At 41.8% G+C, this 16,915-nt stretch overlaps 1 protein-coding gene across 1 annotated transcript in view; it reads right to left on the bottom strand.

Annotated features, from left to right (window-relative positions):
- Positions 1-16,915, bottom strand: part of PGM5 (phosphoglucomutase 5) — a 160,223-nt gene that overhangs the window by 29,641 nt on the left and 113,667 nt on the right. Inside the window, exons 8-9 of the mRNA XM_031449819.2 lie at positions 15,749-15,884; positions 11,776-11,959 (exon numbers count right to left, since the gene is read on the bottom strand). Of these exons, the coding sequence (XP_031305679.1) occupies positions 11,776-11,959; positions 15,749-15,884 (320 nt within the window). The remainder of the gene's footprint in view (positions 1-11,775; positions 11,960-15,748; positions 15,885-16,915) is intronic.

The following is a 16,915-nucleotide window of genomic DNA, read 5'->3' as shown; positions in this document are numbered from 1 at the left end:
AAGAAGTCAAAATCACAGGCAACTTTGATATCAGACATTTTCCCAAAGAAATTTATCCTTGAAATTTCTCGGGTCTCAACTACTGCTTGTTAAGAACAAGCCATAATTTGAAATATTCATACATGTCATATAAATCTGACTGTCAGTCCCTTACCCCAACCCCCATCTGGAAATAGCGGCTGGGGAACACTGTGATTCCACCTGAGTGGTTTTCTGCTTTTTAAGTTCTGTAGGCATATTTTGTTCCAATCCCAAAACAAAAAGCTTAGTCTCTTTTGGAGTAGTCCAGTGTCTGCCACAATTTGTGTCATAAAAAGGAGCCATGTCCCTTTCCTGGAAGCCCATCACTCTGTGACACTAGCCTTGTAGACAGGATGATATCGTCCAGGATTCATTCACTGGGCACACATTTTAGAGTGACCCTTATGTATCTGATACTGGGCTAAGCCCTGGATATACGAAGGTAAAGAGTATTTGTGCTCCATAAGCCTGGACTGTTCTATTATAATGAATAAAACTATTCTCTTAACTACCTTATGCTGCTGAAGTGAATAGTTAGGACATTCCAAATGGAGCAAACAAACCTATTTCCTACTATCCAGAGAGTATGGTACACCAAATTCTGTTCAGACTGACAATGAAGCCCCAAAGGTTGATTCCACCACTGTATTCACAGCCGTGTTTTTACCAACTCTACGGCTGAAACCCTAAACCACCTATTATTGCAGATACTAAATCACTTGATGCCACCTTTTCTGACGACCTCCCAGATTTAATCTTTGAGATAGCTAGCTTCATTACACAATTAACTTCCCAGATTAGTTTATGACCGGTGGAGGGTATTTAAGAATTCAGGCCATGATAAACCATCAATATATATTACCTGCTCATAGCTAAGCCCTTTTTACAGTGAAATCATGTTATATTTTTTCCTGAGGGCAGCCACATCTTTGGCTGTACTCATGGAAGGTTGGTTAGAATCTACATCGGGTAGCCTAGAATAGATTTTGCACTTGAAAAGATGATAAAGGAGTGAATAGCACACATCAGCCTGATGGAAATAATCTAATGTCTTCTCTCTCTCCTAAGGAACCATGAGATCTTAATAGAGAATCCATATTGCTTTGTGAGACCTCCAGGTGAGGAACATAACAATTCTCCTTCTCCACATGGAACAAAAATGCTTAGGCCCAGCCCAGTTCTGGCTGCAACAACCCTAAGTTCCCTGTCTGTTGAGTGTCACTTGGATGTATGAATAGTTTTACTGGATTGCTTTGGGGTCTGCCTGTTCCTCCAATGAACTTAATGAGTTTGCAACCTGAACACAATCCATGTTCTCTCCAGCATGTATCATCACCTACTATCAACTAAATTATGAGGCCAAAGTCACCACTGACCAAGACTTGCCAAGTTTCTAAACATTCCATAATTCCAACAAAAGAATACTGATGATATACTTTGCTTTTTAAAATTCTTTTAGGTTAAACTAGGGGTTGGTAAAACAGTATGTCAGCCAAATTTGACCAGCCACCTGTTTTTATAAATCGAGTTTTATTGGAATACAGCCACACCCATTCACTCATGTGTTGTCTGTGCTCATGTGCTGACTGCAAAGCTCAACTATTATGACAGAGACTGGCCCACAAGGGTTAAAGTAATGACTACCAGGCCCTTTACAGACAATGGTGACCCCTGATATAAACCATTCGATTATCCACAACATGGAATATGTACCTGTCAACTCTACCCCAGAATATCAAAAATATAACCATAAGCCCTATTGAAATCCCAGTAGAGGGAAATTATGAAGACTATTATAAGGGTGTCCCCCAGGTATTCCAGCTTTCAGCCATAGGTTTATCTGGACATATATTTGGCCTGAATCAACTTACTTCTGGTCACCTACTCAAGACAGAAATGGATTTATTAAATTTCATTTTAGTTTTATATCCTCACTTTCACTGCAGGGTCTGTAGGGCACTGGTGGTTATAAAATCCATTTTTGCAGTCACTACAGGAATATTGTTGGAGACTATGGAGCTCCGCATGAGACATTTCCTCAAGAGCCAAGATTAGGAAAGCCTTTCCTTCCCTGAGGAACCGGTATTTTTTTGTCTTTCTGACAATTAGAACTTTATAACTAACCATAGTTTCCATCTCAATATGGCTGCCAGGACACTTAATGCCAAATTTGAGTTCAGCCCAAGTGGATCGTTATGACTTGCATAATTATGAATTTTTCTTCTTCTGTTATTGACTCTCCACTCTTATTTATATTTTCCCTAGTCTTGATTTCTGTTTCTTATTTATATTCTAACAACTTCATTATGTGTGTTTGCTGCCACAAATCCTCCTGAAGAAATAAGGCCCAGTGCAAATGAATAAAGTAAGTTTTCTCAACGATCTTAACCCTAAAGTGTTGGAATCGCTGAATTATGTCTTTGGGTCCCTCCTTAGCTGATAAGCTCTGGGAGGATAAAACTCTTGATGTTCCCTTTTCACTATTTATCAACTGACACAGCCCAGGATGATGCCTGTACACAGTAGGCCCTCTGCAGATACTTGCTGAATGAATGTCACTACATGTTCAACAGCTAGTGTGAGCACCACTGGAAGGCCTCGTTCCACATTTAACAAGGCCAAATGGAAACACATTCATTCTCCCCTGGTGAACTGGCACTCCCACATTCACCTTAAAGAGTAATTGTAAAAGATAGTGTGTCTCTTCATCCTTCATCTTTAAGGCAATTGTCAGTTTTAGCTAAAAACAATGGAGTTGAATCATGGTAGGTTCCGGACAAATCATTAGCTAGCCCATTAACTGCAAACTTTACTGCACATCGAAACCAGCCAGGGTGTCTTTAAAAAAATAGTGGTACTTGGTTCTCACCACAGACATTGTGATTGGGTTTGCATGGGGTGTGACTTGGTAATTGGGATTATAAAAGTTCTCCAGATGATTCTAATGGGCAGCCGTATGTGGACATCACTGTAGTAGCTTTTTACTCTGAGTCACCTGCCTCATGTATCAAGTGACTCACTATACTACTCAGTCTTACGCAAGATCCCCTTAAGATCTGTGGTTTCTTGTATACACCACCATCAGACTGGGCTCTTGTGAGGCCATAACACAGGGGCCTAATAAAACATCATGTTGCTGCTGAGTCCTGAAAACTGCCCCCTGGTGTCTTGTCAGCAGCAGGACCACTAGAAGTATCTCCTCTTGAGCATCTGAAAATAATTGTTTCTAGTACACTCTCCTGAGGAATTCCTGAAGCAACAGTGAAGGGATCTCTGATACCACCACAGCCACAGCAGTGACGGAGCTGGAGTTTCCCGGATGACACAACAGTCACAGCTCAAAGAAGGGACACAGATGCCCTCGTCCATTCGAAGACACGGTGAACTACGGGGTGGAGTCTCCTCAGAGCGCTGCACTAGCCAGCCTAGCATTTCTCTTCCCTTTGAGTGTCATAGTTGCATGCGTCAGTGGCCCGGGGGGGGGGGGGGTTCTGCCCTTCTTAGCTTTGTCCCAATGAAAAAGGATTATTAAAGAACCACTCCACACAACAGTCCTCCCATCTGCTTCCAGCTATCTCTGTAGCATTTCTTTTTCTCCCTAGATTTTTCCCCGCTTTGGTTTGCTGTTCGTGGAGAGTCAGAGTTTGGAAATGATACAGGAATAACAACTAGAGAAGCAGGCTAGAATTCCGCCTTGGCTGGTTAGCCGGTGGTCGTGAGTCACTTAATCTCTCTAAGCCTTTGTTTCCTAAAAAGTGGATGAAAAATAATACAGCCTGGCTTATGGGGTTGGTGCAAGCAACAGATCAGAAAATGTATGTGGAAAGTCCTTTGAAAATGATAAATCACATATAAAGAGTTATTATTCTTATGTTAAAGCTTCTGCTGAAAATGGTATTATGCTCTAACTTGTCCAAATTTCCAGATTTTGCAAAAGATTGCCACATAAAGCCTAAATGGCGATGGTTTGAGGTGCCATGCTACATACTTATTTTTAAATTAGGCAGAATTAAGATTAGTTTTATTTTTAAAACTTTGCCACATCCTCTGAAATCACTGCTAAACACACGGATCTGTTACCATTTATTTTTTCCACACCTCACACTGAACGAGCTTCTCTGGCAATAAAATACTCCTTCCTGATTGGTCGATTTATTAGACTCCTAAGATCCTGAAAGAAGGACCTTAGGGTCATGCAGGCCATCTCCTTCTTTTACCGAAAAGAAAGAGGAAGTCAAAAAGTTTGCTCAAGGTAACACATCCAGTAAATTGAGGAACCAAGGTTTCAGCCTAGGTCTTCTGACTCCAGGCTTATAATTTCAGGTTGAGCCATATGAAACCACTGACAACCATACATTGCTTCTCATGTGAAATCTATGAACAATATCTCATATGTTTTGTACGGTCTCCCAAACTGGCACAGAGCCTTACGTAGAGTAGGTATCTGATAAATATTTGATAAATGAATGTTGGGTTCTTTTTTTTTTTTAAGCTCTTGTGTAAATCAATGCAGGGAAATCTGCAAGTTGCTAAGTACATGCAGAGCTGCCAGATGTTAGTCTGGAGACGATAGGACATGTTGCAGCCAGGTGGGGCAGGAAGAACTGTACATTACCAACAGTTATTTGGCAGCATCTGACCTAGTCAAAGACTGGCTTAGGATGGATTCCAGGGGAAAACAGCACATGGCCCTGAAATCTAGTACAATGTCGCATATACAGTCATTTGGCCACCCCAGGCATGTGAACCTGGAGATAGGACAGGCTTGGAAGAGAGAGACTCTGTGAGATGAACTCAGATGTTATCTCCCTTGGGAAATCCTTAGGATTTATCTGGAAAGCTTCAAGGTGAAAATATTGCTGTGTAACATCTGAACCATATTTTGTAGAAGAAAGTATGCAGCTTATAATGCAGAAGGTTTGGATTGGACAGACATATCTCTCCATGAAAAAAATTACCTAGATATTACCCCCATTCTACTTTAAGCCACAGAATTAGCTGCGAGCATGAGTTCAAAAGTGGCTGCGCAGGGCAACAGCTAGTCCATATCATGCCTTTATTTAAATTACAAACAGTGCCCCCTCTGGAAAGACAAATTACAGAAAAGCATCCTTCCTCTTGGCTGGTCTGGACTTCAGCTTCTCCTCTCCCGTTAGGCCTGTGCCTTTTGCAGTGCACTGACTACACAGCCATACCCAGCTGCCCTAACCCTAGGAACAATTCTCATTTAGCCTTTTTTACCACCAGCCAGCACTCTTGGGGGCCAATTGTAAATAATTATCTGGGAAAAATGAAGGTCAAATGGCTTCTTAAGTTCACTTTTAAAACACCCATCCAGCAAAAACCATTAGGTGATGAGAGGGCTACCTGGGGACTGAAGACTTAAAAGCTAGTCCTCATCCAGATTCCAACCATCAAGCTTGGAACAACGGAACTAGTCACACATGTTCCATTTTCCTGTGTCTTTGGCCAAAATGGCTGCTGATGCCTGTTCACTCAACACCAGGCCCAGTTCTGGGTTATTCTGGTTTCAGACATACTTTACCCAGACAGGGGGTAGTTTCCTCCCTCAGTTCCTGTGATAGTTTGCAGCTTTTTCCTTTAGTATTTATGTTTCCTGGTGATGGCCACCCCCTTGACTACATACAGACATTAGTATTTCAGTAGGAAGTAACTGGGATGCTATTCCAGAATGCTTAGACTCTTAAAGCACATCTTAACAAGACTCTACTATCATGATTTTAGAAGAGTCCTAAAGCAATCAACTTATGTCAGCAGAAGGTAATTTATTATAACAAAACTCTTAACCAGTCAGAAGCAGGGGAGTAAGAACTTCTCAACTAACCAAAAACTATCTCCCTGTGTCTGTTTTCAAATCAGCCATCAGGTCGTTATAAAGCACTGAATCTACGTTTGGTCCTTGGAAGACAAATAGGCAAAATCATAGAAAAAGTATCCAATATTAAACAAATGTGATTCATGGTTTTCAGGTGTCCTAGCAAGAGAGGCCCAGCTGTCTTTGCTCACCACATCTACAGTGTTGTAGCACGAGCACTGGAGTTGAGAACCGTAACCACAGCTATTGTAACATCGCATTGAGAGTGTGATTGCCTATAGGAAATCCTAGCTCTTTACCTGAAAAGCTGAACAATGGCATAAGTACATCTGATGGAAGAAAAGCATGTGGTCTGATAAGAGAGTTTCACCTGAGCCAGCTCCCAACCACTCTTCAGGGCACAGCTTCAATATCACCTCCCCATGAAGAGCTTTCCAGAACCCTGGTTTAGCTTCGTTCCTTCTGCTAGGCACTTCCAAATAAATTATTTCTCTAAAATAATGTTCAGTAAACTCCGTAGTCATTACAAGTTTAATGTCAGTTCGTCTTCCCTGCTAGCCTGTCCTCTGCGCTGCTGCACCCTCAATGCCCAGCAAGCTGACTGGCACGTAGTAGGTGTTTGGAAAATACTCATCAAGTGGATAAACACATGAATGAATCAAACTTCTACTACCTTCACCATACTGTACTACGGTGGGAAAGGCAAGTATATTTTTTAAGGGGAATTAAAATAAAAAATCACAACGTCCAACAGAAAGAAAAAGGATTTTTTAACCCAAATTTGATCATGACATGCATGTAATAGTAACACTTCAATCCCTAAACATTTCTGTCACTCAACATAGGAGATACTAACATTAAAATTTAACTAGAGTCCATAGTGGGGATAATCAGTCTAGCTAAAGTGATTTCTTAAATTCTACTTCTAGATGCACAAATCACACTCCAGTAAATGGCACATTAAAGGAAAAGGATTGTTAATACTACAGTCTCTTCAGCTGGTTCATTGGAATGTAACAAAAGTTGAAGCTTGAAGTTAAAGGTTGACCAGTTAACTCTGAAGAGAGAGCGCCCCAAGTTTTCCAGCTGACACTGTTCAGTTGCCTTCATACGAGGTCACCAGAGATGAGGCCTCAGTAAACTTCTCCATGTCTGTTGACCAGGAGTTGGCAACACCACAGTATATATTAAAGCACTATGTGCCAGACTAAACTGTGATTTCAAGACTGCCAATTCACTTTCTTAATTATTTATAAATACAGAAATTAAAAAATACAGGCACCTTCTTGCATATTAAAGTAACAACACTAAAAGCAAACTGACTTCAGAATCAGTCCTCAAAGTGTGCTTCTTCTCCGAAATAATTTCAAATGGTTATTTTTTTCCAGGTTGAGGACAACATCAAAATGTTTCCACACGGGCTGCGTAACTTGAAGAGGTATTAATGAGCTCAGAGTCAGCCTGACATAATCAAACTGGATTCGGCTTTTTCCACATCAGGTAACTGGTGTGCACTTACTTACATCAGTTCTTTTTTTTAATATCAGCTGAACTTTTACTTGCAAATGACTTCAGCACTCATAGAATTTAATGATTTCTGATCTTGTTAAACAGAAATAAAGGAGTTGGATGAGTCATAGAGACTCGGTTAAATTTTGCCCACAAAGTGTCACGGTTTCTCATTTCAAAGCTAATTTTCAAAACACAGGTCATAGTTCTGGCTTGATGCCCACCCTAGTGGCAATATACCATCACTCAGTACTAGTACCATTTGTCAAACTGTCTTTCATTCAACACACCAGGATTGGAGTACTCCTTCTCCCAGAGCCACGAAGAGTCTCATAATCATGGCTACAAGGAGGAGATGGGGAGGGCAATGGTAAGAGATAACTTGGTTATCGATAATGTTCCCCGAGATGTTGATGGTGAGGGGAAGGGAGAGAGTGCCAAGCACCATGGAAAATCTTGATATTTGCACAATGAATTCATCCTTGAGGAAAGGCTGGGCCACACCTCTGGCCTTAGGGAGTCACCTAACCTTCCCTCATCTCTCCCATCTCTTTACAAGGCATAAACCGGGAACCACTTAAATTAGTCAGCAATTTGATCAATCTGCTCCCCTACTCTCAGAGTCGCTACTGGCTGTTTTTCCCACTCACATTTGACAAAACCATCACCATTCATCCATGTGACTAGATTTTACCAGAAAATAACCAGGGACACAGGCTCATGGGACCACGGAGAGACAAGCTGCAGCTGTTGAGTTGTGCCTCCTTAAATTGCTATTTCCAAATCAGAGTCTCTCTTGGGTCCTGTTTAATGGAAGGCACACATCAACTTTTCTCTTGGCGCTCAAGGTTAGAAAAATATTGGACACTTGGAAGCAGCCATAGACCCGACAGGCTGCAGTGAGGCAGTGAGGTTCCTGGGGTTTCCTTCTTGCTCCTTGAATGACCCCTACAGGATCTCACAAGAAGAATAGACTTTGCTGAACATTTCCACAACAGTGGTGTGGATGTGGGGTGGGGAGCTTATCACCAGAACAGGATTTTAATTTCATTTTGGATGAAGAAGCGTTTCTTCTGTATCTCCAGAGATATATGTGAAACAGCTTTTTTCCCACTGTCTGTTTCCTGACTGACTTCAAATGAAGGACAAAAAGGAGACTGAGCTGTCTTAAAAAACCTTCTTCTTTCTGAAGCAAAGTGTATATGTGTGTAGGGGGTGGGGAGGCAGAGAAATATGAGTTTGAATTAATTCACAGATAACTCAGAAAATGAAGAGTCAGTCCTACATCTTCATGTGACACCCTACAAAGTTGTATGTTGTCCTGTGGGTTTTTGTACCCTGGATTTTCTTATCATTTATGGCTCATTAAATGCTACAAATCTTTCTTTCCCAAAGATGCTCTTTTAACATAACTTATTTTAGTTAACCGTTTATTAGTGTTTATTATGTGTCAGGACTTCATATGTACTACCTGACTGAATTGTCCCAATGGTTGTATGAGGCAGCCACAATTACTATTCCTATTTCCACAGAAAAGAGAAAAAGGCACAGGGAGGTTGGGTAACTTGCCTAAGATCACCCAGCCAGGAGGTGGCAGAGCCAAGACTCAAATCCAAGACTTTCTGACTTTAACACGGCACACTTAAGTGCCACTCATGCTCTTTCCTCAAACTGATATTCAGACAAGTTAAGGACTCTGATAAGGGGGAAGGTACCGATAATTCTTGGGCATCAAATGGGTACTAGCTACTGTGCCTAAGGGCTTTATAACTCTTTCTCCTCACACCTTCTCCATAACCCAATATGGTGATTATTGCCAGCATGCCATCCCACCACCCTTCATCATGTTGAAGTTCAAAGAAGTTAAGTAACATGCCCAAAGTCACAAATCTCGGCAGTGACAAGGCCAACCTTCAAACCTATGTCTGACTGACATGAGAGAACACTGGGGAACCATAGTAATCTACCTCCCACAACAAACGGAGATGCTGCATTATGTTTCTTTCGGGTTTTGCTAGGCAAAGCATATTTCTGCTTCCCCCTATGGAGGTTAAGTCTCCTTGTATCTTAATTTTAAAATAATCCATAATGTAGTAGGTTATTTTCAAATTATAGCACTCTATAATCAAAAAGACATATAACACGGGCTGATGAAAGCGTGCAGAAATTGGAGCCCTCATACACCACTAGGAGGAATGTAAAATGGTACAACTGCTTTTGGAGACTATATGGCAGTTTCTTCAAAGGTTAAACACAGACTAATCATTTGACCCAGTAATTCCATGCCTAGTAATATACCCAAGAGAACTGAAAACCTATGTCTGCACAAAAACTTACATGAATGTTCACAGCAGCTTTATTCATAATAACCAAAAAAGTAGAATACCCCCAAATGTCCATCAACTGATAAGTGGATAAAACAAAATGTAGTTTATCTACACAGTGGAATATTATTTGACAATAAAAAAGAACGAAGTACTGATAGACAGTACAACGTGGATATACCCTGAAGACATTTTGCTTGAAGTATCCAGTCACATAGGACCACATACACTTTTGTGAAATGTCCAGAATAGGAAAATCTATAGAGACAGAAAATAGATCAATGGTTGCTGGGGGTAGGAAGGGAGATGATAGCTAAAGAGTACATAGTTTATTTTGGGGGGTGATAAAAAATGTGCTAAAATGGATTGTAATCATTGCACAACTCTCTCTATATATTATAAACCATGGAATTGTACACTTTAAACAGGTGAATTGTATGGAATGTGAATTATATCTCAATAAAGCTGTTGTATGTTTACATTAAAAAACTGAACCATGAAAAAACCAATACTACGCATTTGGTAGGCTCTCATGAAATATCTACTGAATGAAAGCACCAAAGTACTTTATGACTATTTAAAATAACACTATTTTATTTAAATTCAAATATGTCTTTTAGGAATAGATATTTATTTTGCAACAATGTTCCATAAAATATGCCCCAGACTCAACTATCCCCGGAATTAAATGCTGATAATACAGACATCCCATGAGTAGTGGAAGTTTAGCAATGGCTCCACCTGTGGAAGAATTCCCCTTCTATGCCAACAGGACCAGCTGTGGTCAAAGAACCATCTGTGACTTGCTGACAACAGGGATGCTGCTGAGTGTTAACTGGTCTTTACTGAGCCAAACCCAGACCTGCAAGAAGCTCTAGTGTGATCCAGGGCCACCAGCTAATGAAGGTATCACTTGGGTCCTGGAATCTGGGCAGATGAACAACTATCCTTCCTTTATTACTAGAGAATTTCCCAAGAGCAGGTTCTGGTAACACATCTATTTATGGCCACCTTTCAGGACAGACGAAAGAGTATGGGGGGGAAAGTCAATAAATGCCACGTAAAAATGGAAACCAATACTCGGGGCTGAAGCTGAGGGGACGTGAAATAAATCAAAGTCCAAACTTAAGATCCATTTGAGCAATGAGCCTGATGTGAACAGTTAAAGAAAAGTCAAGGAAAAAAGCATCCAAATACTGAGTGCATTGGAGAAGAAACAAGGCAGAGTATTAGCAGATTTAACGGCAAAACAAATGAGCTCAACAGACAAGCTGTGCATGAGTAGATAAAGTCCAGAACCTACCAATGACTAGACAAGCATGTATAAGAAGATAAGAATTTGGGGATTTCAGAATGGAACTTCGCTTAACATTACTCAGGGTGTCTTATTTAGACTATAAATGTTAAAATGTGCTTCCAGAGTGGCCAGTATTGCCATAGCCAGTAAATAAAATTGAGAAGAAAAATAATTGTAATAGGTTTCACTGTCCCTTACACAATTCACAGGGATGAGATCATAATAGAAGTTGTGGCTGATTGTGCCACTTACCTTCTGTAACAATTCTCAACCATAAATCTTCCTTTTGGGTTTATGGGGCAAATTTTTCAATTGTTTCTTCCACTACAGGAGTAGCAAACCTATCTGACTAAGCTCTTATCATTCCTCAGTGACATAAGGTAATAAGAGGTGAAACATCCCTGCATCTGGGGGTCCCAAGGAAAGGGATCTTTTGCTCTTGGAAACTTTTCTGAATCTGTCACATGTAATGACTGCTGTATGGAGGGAATGCAGGCTGCAAACATTTCAGAAAAAGTGTTGGGTCTAAATCTATTTGTGGCACTGGCCATCAGTTACCAAGTGGAAAGAACACAGGACAGAGAGCCAGGGCCCTGTGTTCTATTCCACCCTCTGCCATTAAGTAGGTAAACAACCTTTCCCAAGGGCTTTCCCCTCTCCTAGCTACACGGCTGTCATCTGTAAAATGAAGGGCTCAGGGTAGATCACCCCTGAAGACCTCTCTGGCTGGAGGACACCTTGGCTCTCGACTGCTTGATAACCTGTCCTGGCGATTTCCTAGCAAGTACCTGTTTCTTGGTCACGGTGCCGTCCACGGGGTCCACGTATTCAAAGCTGTCTGTCTTTGCCACACTGTAGACATGGCTCCCCACTGCAAACTGCTGGCCGATGAAGGACTTGTCTGTGACCAAGGCCTCCAGGTCCCTCATGATGTAGTACGTCGTCTTGGGCTCTAACCCCTCATAGTCAAACCTGGTGAGGGAGGGCAGGGCACAGGATAAACACAAGTCCAATCAGAGAACCAGCAGCTGGGTGAGCCTCCCAAGGCCATCTACACATTGGTTTCGTTTCCATGGAAGAATTGCACATAAAAGCACCCATAGCTGGTCTCCCCTCCTCCCTTGCCCCCGCACGCACAATCCAGTCCTCACACAGCAGCCAGCATGATCTTGAAAACTTCAAATCATGTCAGTCCTTTCCTTTAAAACCCTCCAAAATGTCCGTCACTTTGAGAACAACATCAAAACCCTAACCGCAGTCTGTAAGGCATTGTGGGATCAGACCTGCCCACCTCCTTGCCTTGGATTTGTCTCGTTCCAGCCACTCCTCTCAAGTCCTCAGGACACTTCGCCCTTCCTGCTTCGGAGCCTTTGCTCTTGCTGTCTGATGCCCCTCTACCTGGTACATTCTTCCTTAGGCTACTCAAATAGCTGACACATTCTCTTCCTTCAGTTTTCAAATTCAGTGTCACCTCCAGAAAGTGACCTTCTCGGACCAACCACCTAAGGTAGCTTCCCTCCATCTCTCCCCAGCTCTCATCATCCTTTATATTTTATTTCAGTAGCTATTTCAATGTATATTTAATTTGTATATATATTTGTTTGCTTATTTCTTGTTTTTGCCCATGAGAACTGTAAGCTCAGGAAGGCAGAGATCTTACCTGTTTTCTTCTCTGTTGCTTCTGGGGTTCTTCTGTTGGGTTTATTGGCGGGAGGCAGGTAATTCGGTTTATTTACTTATTTTAATGGAGGCACTGGGGATTGAACCAAGGACCTCGTGTATGCTAAGCACGCACTCTACCACTGAGCTATACCCTAACCTCTCTGTTGCTTCTGATAAACAGTGTTTTGTAAGTAGTGGAATGAAAGGTGGAAGGAAGGGAAAGAAGGAAAGAGAGGAATCAAGGCAGGAGAAGAGAGACGGAGGGAGGGAACTCAATGTTCCATAAAACTCTCTTGAAAACTTGGAAGAAATATCACAGTTGTTCCATTAAAAAAAAAAAAAAAGATCCTTCTAGCCAAGAACATCAAATATAACAATGAGGCTGGGAGGTGATTAGGGGGAAAAAAAGACCAAAAATAACACCTACCTCATTTGTTGTTGTGGGTTTAAATATGATAATGCATACCAAGTAGTTGGCACGGTGCCAGACACCAGTGCTGAAAACTATTAATTACTTTAACATTTATGCACTACCATGAAGACACTGTAGGGTCTTTCCCAATGTCAAGTCCTAATGACACACCCAGGGGGTCTGTTTAAGAAGGAAGCCCCAGGAGGGGCAGCTGTGCTCATGTGGCTGTGCTGGGATCTCACACCCAGGCTCTCTGCAACACAGGGAAAGGAGGTGAGTGCTCAGAGTGACTGAATGAAGATCTGAATAGTTGATACTCCTTTTTTTCACCCAAGATCTTTGGAGACTTCCAGTAAATGTCAGGGTATTCGCCAAAATGGAGAACATGGGGTGATACCCTGCCCAACAAAGGGTCCCCTTCACCTACATCCCTTTCTTTTATTCTCTCCCTCCGACCCAAGGTGTGTCCTCCCCACCTTAGAAACAAAGCACAGGGAACTCTCTCTGAACATTCTTTCTCAGCAATGTATGTGTTCTAAGCCTAGATTCTCCTCAAAGACAGTGTTTTGGGAAGGTCAAGACCTAACCAAACAGAAAGGGCAGGAGGATGGGATAAGACGGTCTAGTAGGAGACAGAGAGGCACTGAAAGAGATTTAGAAGTTGAGAAAACACAATAACATGATAGATCACATTCAGTCTATGGCTGAGGTCATCAGAACAGCTGCCCAAGCTCTCATCATCCTTTATATTTTCTTCATACACAGGCAGGTCCCTCCCCTCTTGTGTTCCACAAACAACGCCCCCTGACCATCACCACTACCAACACATTTTCAAGGGAAGACCTTTTAAAATGGAGAATTCCTTCTGGGGTCCACTCCTACAAGGAAAATCGTCTGGCTTCTCAGATAACAGCTTCAGGCTCAGTATCAGTTGAACCAAAATTGTTTAATTGTCTCCTCCCCACCAACAAAACAGTCAGGCTAGGAATCATTTTATTTCACAAGCACTTTCAACCTACATTTCCCAGAGGCTGAAGGAAATGTTTGCTTTCATTCTACCTATTCTGTCCTTCCATTTTTTTTTAATCTCTGTTATCTCCTTGGACAGAAAACTAAAACATAATTCAGTGTCCCACAAGGATTTAAATCTCCATTGCATTATTTTCTCTAATATGGTATTTGTTATGAAAAGAGTAATTATCATGTAAGCTCTTGGCCACAAAAAAATGAACAATATTATAAATACACTTATCATAACACCACGTCTTCAAAACACTGGCAGAAAGCTAGATAATCATTCCACAAATTATGAGGAACACATCCCTGACTCAAAGTGATCTCACTAAGCCAGAGGCTGGCAATCATAATATATTTTATCAGGTTGAATTTTTTGGAACAGCTTCAGGTAATAAAAGGATCCTCTGTGCCAATTAGTCCCTTTGGTATGCCAAAAAAAAAAAAAAAAAAAAAAAGCCCACAGGATTTTTGGCACTTGTTAGAAATACCAGTGAATAAAACAAGTTCCCACCAGCCTTGAAAGTCCTTATTTTATACTACAATGAATAATTTGCAAACTATCACATCCTCAGCCTTCTTAACTAAACAGGAACCAAGAATATTATGGTGCTGTCTGCATTTCCCCGACCACTGTTGTCTCTTTGATTTTAATAAGTACTGTCACAGGCTTCCTTCTTCTCTGATATTTGTCTACGTAAATGACCTCTTAAGAGAAGAAACAATCACCTTATAAGGGAAGTCTAAGGCTTTCTTTCTGTCCCTTAAGCTCTTGAAGCACAACCAAACATCCAAAAGTTAACTGTTCGTAAGCAAAGCAAATGAGCCACAGTCTCTGTTCGGAACACACAGAGAGCCTCTGAGATTTCCCCAGGATTCCCTTGCCCTCTCCCCACATTCTCTACAGTTAACACCCTTTCCTACCCTAAACCACAGCTTGGTACTACTTACACATACCAAGCATATCTAGGTACACATATCTAGCAGGCAACCACACAGCCAGAAGACTTTGCCCCCGATTCCTGCTTTCTTCAACAACAGGAAGTGGTAGAGACCCCCAAACCCTAAGTTCTTAGCCACTGACCTTTCCCCTTCCTCCTTCCCAGGGTAATACTTCACTTTTCTGTAACTCCTTTCATGGGGACAAAACTTTAGCAAAATCTGGGGCTCCTGGACCATGTGGTCCCTTCAGAAGGATGCCAGCTCAGGCATCTGGGTCACTGTTTGGACCATTAGTGGGGAGGTAGGACAAAGTTAGAGAGAGGATTACAAAAGCACCCTGACCTATTGCAATTTCTGTCTCTTCCCTTCCTGACTTTCCTTGATAATTATGGGTGGAAAACCAACAATAAAAGCCCCTGGTCTGGCAGTGGAACATCCACGGCCACCAAAGGACCTCTCAGATTTCCTCTCAGGATGGCTGCCCACCTCATAGGCACTGATGAAAAGATTACAGAGTGACGTCACCAAGGGAGGGGATATTTGTGTCCCCTAGTTTGGTAGTCCTTGACACCACCCACAGCCACTTACGGGGGATTATCTGGCTCTAGCCTCTGTGTTTCTCAGATTTTCCTGAAAGATGCCTCTTTCTTAAGGTTCTAGGCTCCTGGTTTTAAAAACCTTCTCTAGGAGCAGTTCCCTAGGGTCCACACGGAGACCCTTGCCCTTCTCACCTGCAATAGTAGTGGCGGCCAAATTTGGCCCAGTGATCTCGGACAATTTCCTCCACACTCTGCTTCCGGGCAGCGATAATGGAGAGCCAGACCAAGACAGCCCAGAGGCCGTCTTTCTCCCGGAGGTGATCAGAGCCTAGGGCAGAAAGGAATATTCTGCTGAGGGTTTGTTCATGGGGGAAAAGTAAAAGCTAAATAAACCATGAAGACCAGTTAGCACTTGAGTTTTATATTGAAATGGTTGCACATATTTATCTAATCTGTTAAATATATGTTCCACGATATACTTACATTTCCAAAAATATGCAACTAAAATTCAAATAACATAAAATAATACTGAAAAATAAAATAAAACCCTAGAAATTGTTGAAAGGCTCAAAGAGCCGAGTTGACATCACATTTGATTAATGATATCATTCATTCAGTAAATAGTGGGTGATTCTTACAATACATCAAGCATTGGTCTAGGTACTAAGGATACAGCAGTGAACAAGATAGCTCTTCGCTTATAAAGCTTGAATTCAAGTAGGTGGGGGCAGGCAACAGAAAAGCAGGTGAAAGAACAAGACACATCAAATAAGGACAAGAGCTATGAAAAAAATGAACTGGGTGATGATGTCACAGAGCATGACATTAGCAAAGACTGCTTTCCTAGAGCAGTGTAGCTCACTTAGCGTGGGACTGAATGGCGCCCCCCCCCCCCAAAGATATGTCCACTCAGAATGTGTGAATGCAATCTTATTTGGGGAAACAGCTCTACAGATATTATTAAGTTGGGGATGGTGAGATGAGATCAGCCTGGATTATCTGGGTGGGCCCTACATTCTAATGACAGATGTTCTTAGAATAAGAAAAGACAGAGAGGGGAGAAATACAAAGGAGCAGGTGATGTAAAGACAGAGGCAGAGATTGGATTTATGTTGCCACAAGCCAAGGAATGCATGGAGCCACCAGAAATGGAAAGAAGTGGGGAAAGATTCTCCCCTAAAGCCTTCAGAGGAAGCGTGGCTCTGCCAACACCTTGATCCTAGACTTGTCTGGCCTCCAGAACTATAAGAAAATAGCTTTCTGTTGTTTTAAGCCATCCAGTTTATGGTAATTCATTATGGCAATCTTAGGAAACTAATAAGGTAGCCCAGGTCAGCCCCACTGAGATGACGACTTTTG

The sequence above is a fragment of the Camelus dromedarius genome, chromosome 10, assembly GCF_036321535.1.
Source record: "Camelus dromedarius isolate mCamDro1 chromosome 10, mCamDro1.pat, whole genome shotgun sequence".
NCBI lineage: Eukaryota > Metazoa > Chordata > Mammalia > Artiodactyla > Camelidae > Camelus > Camelus dromedarius.
Note: the sequence above shows the minus strand (reverse complement) of the source record. Positions and strands in the feature narration are given on the sequence as shown.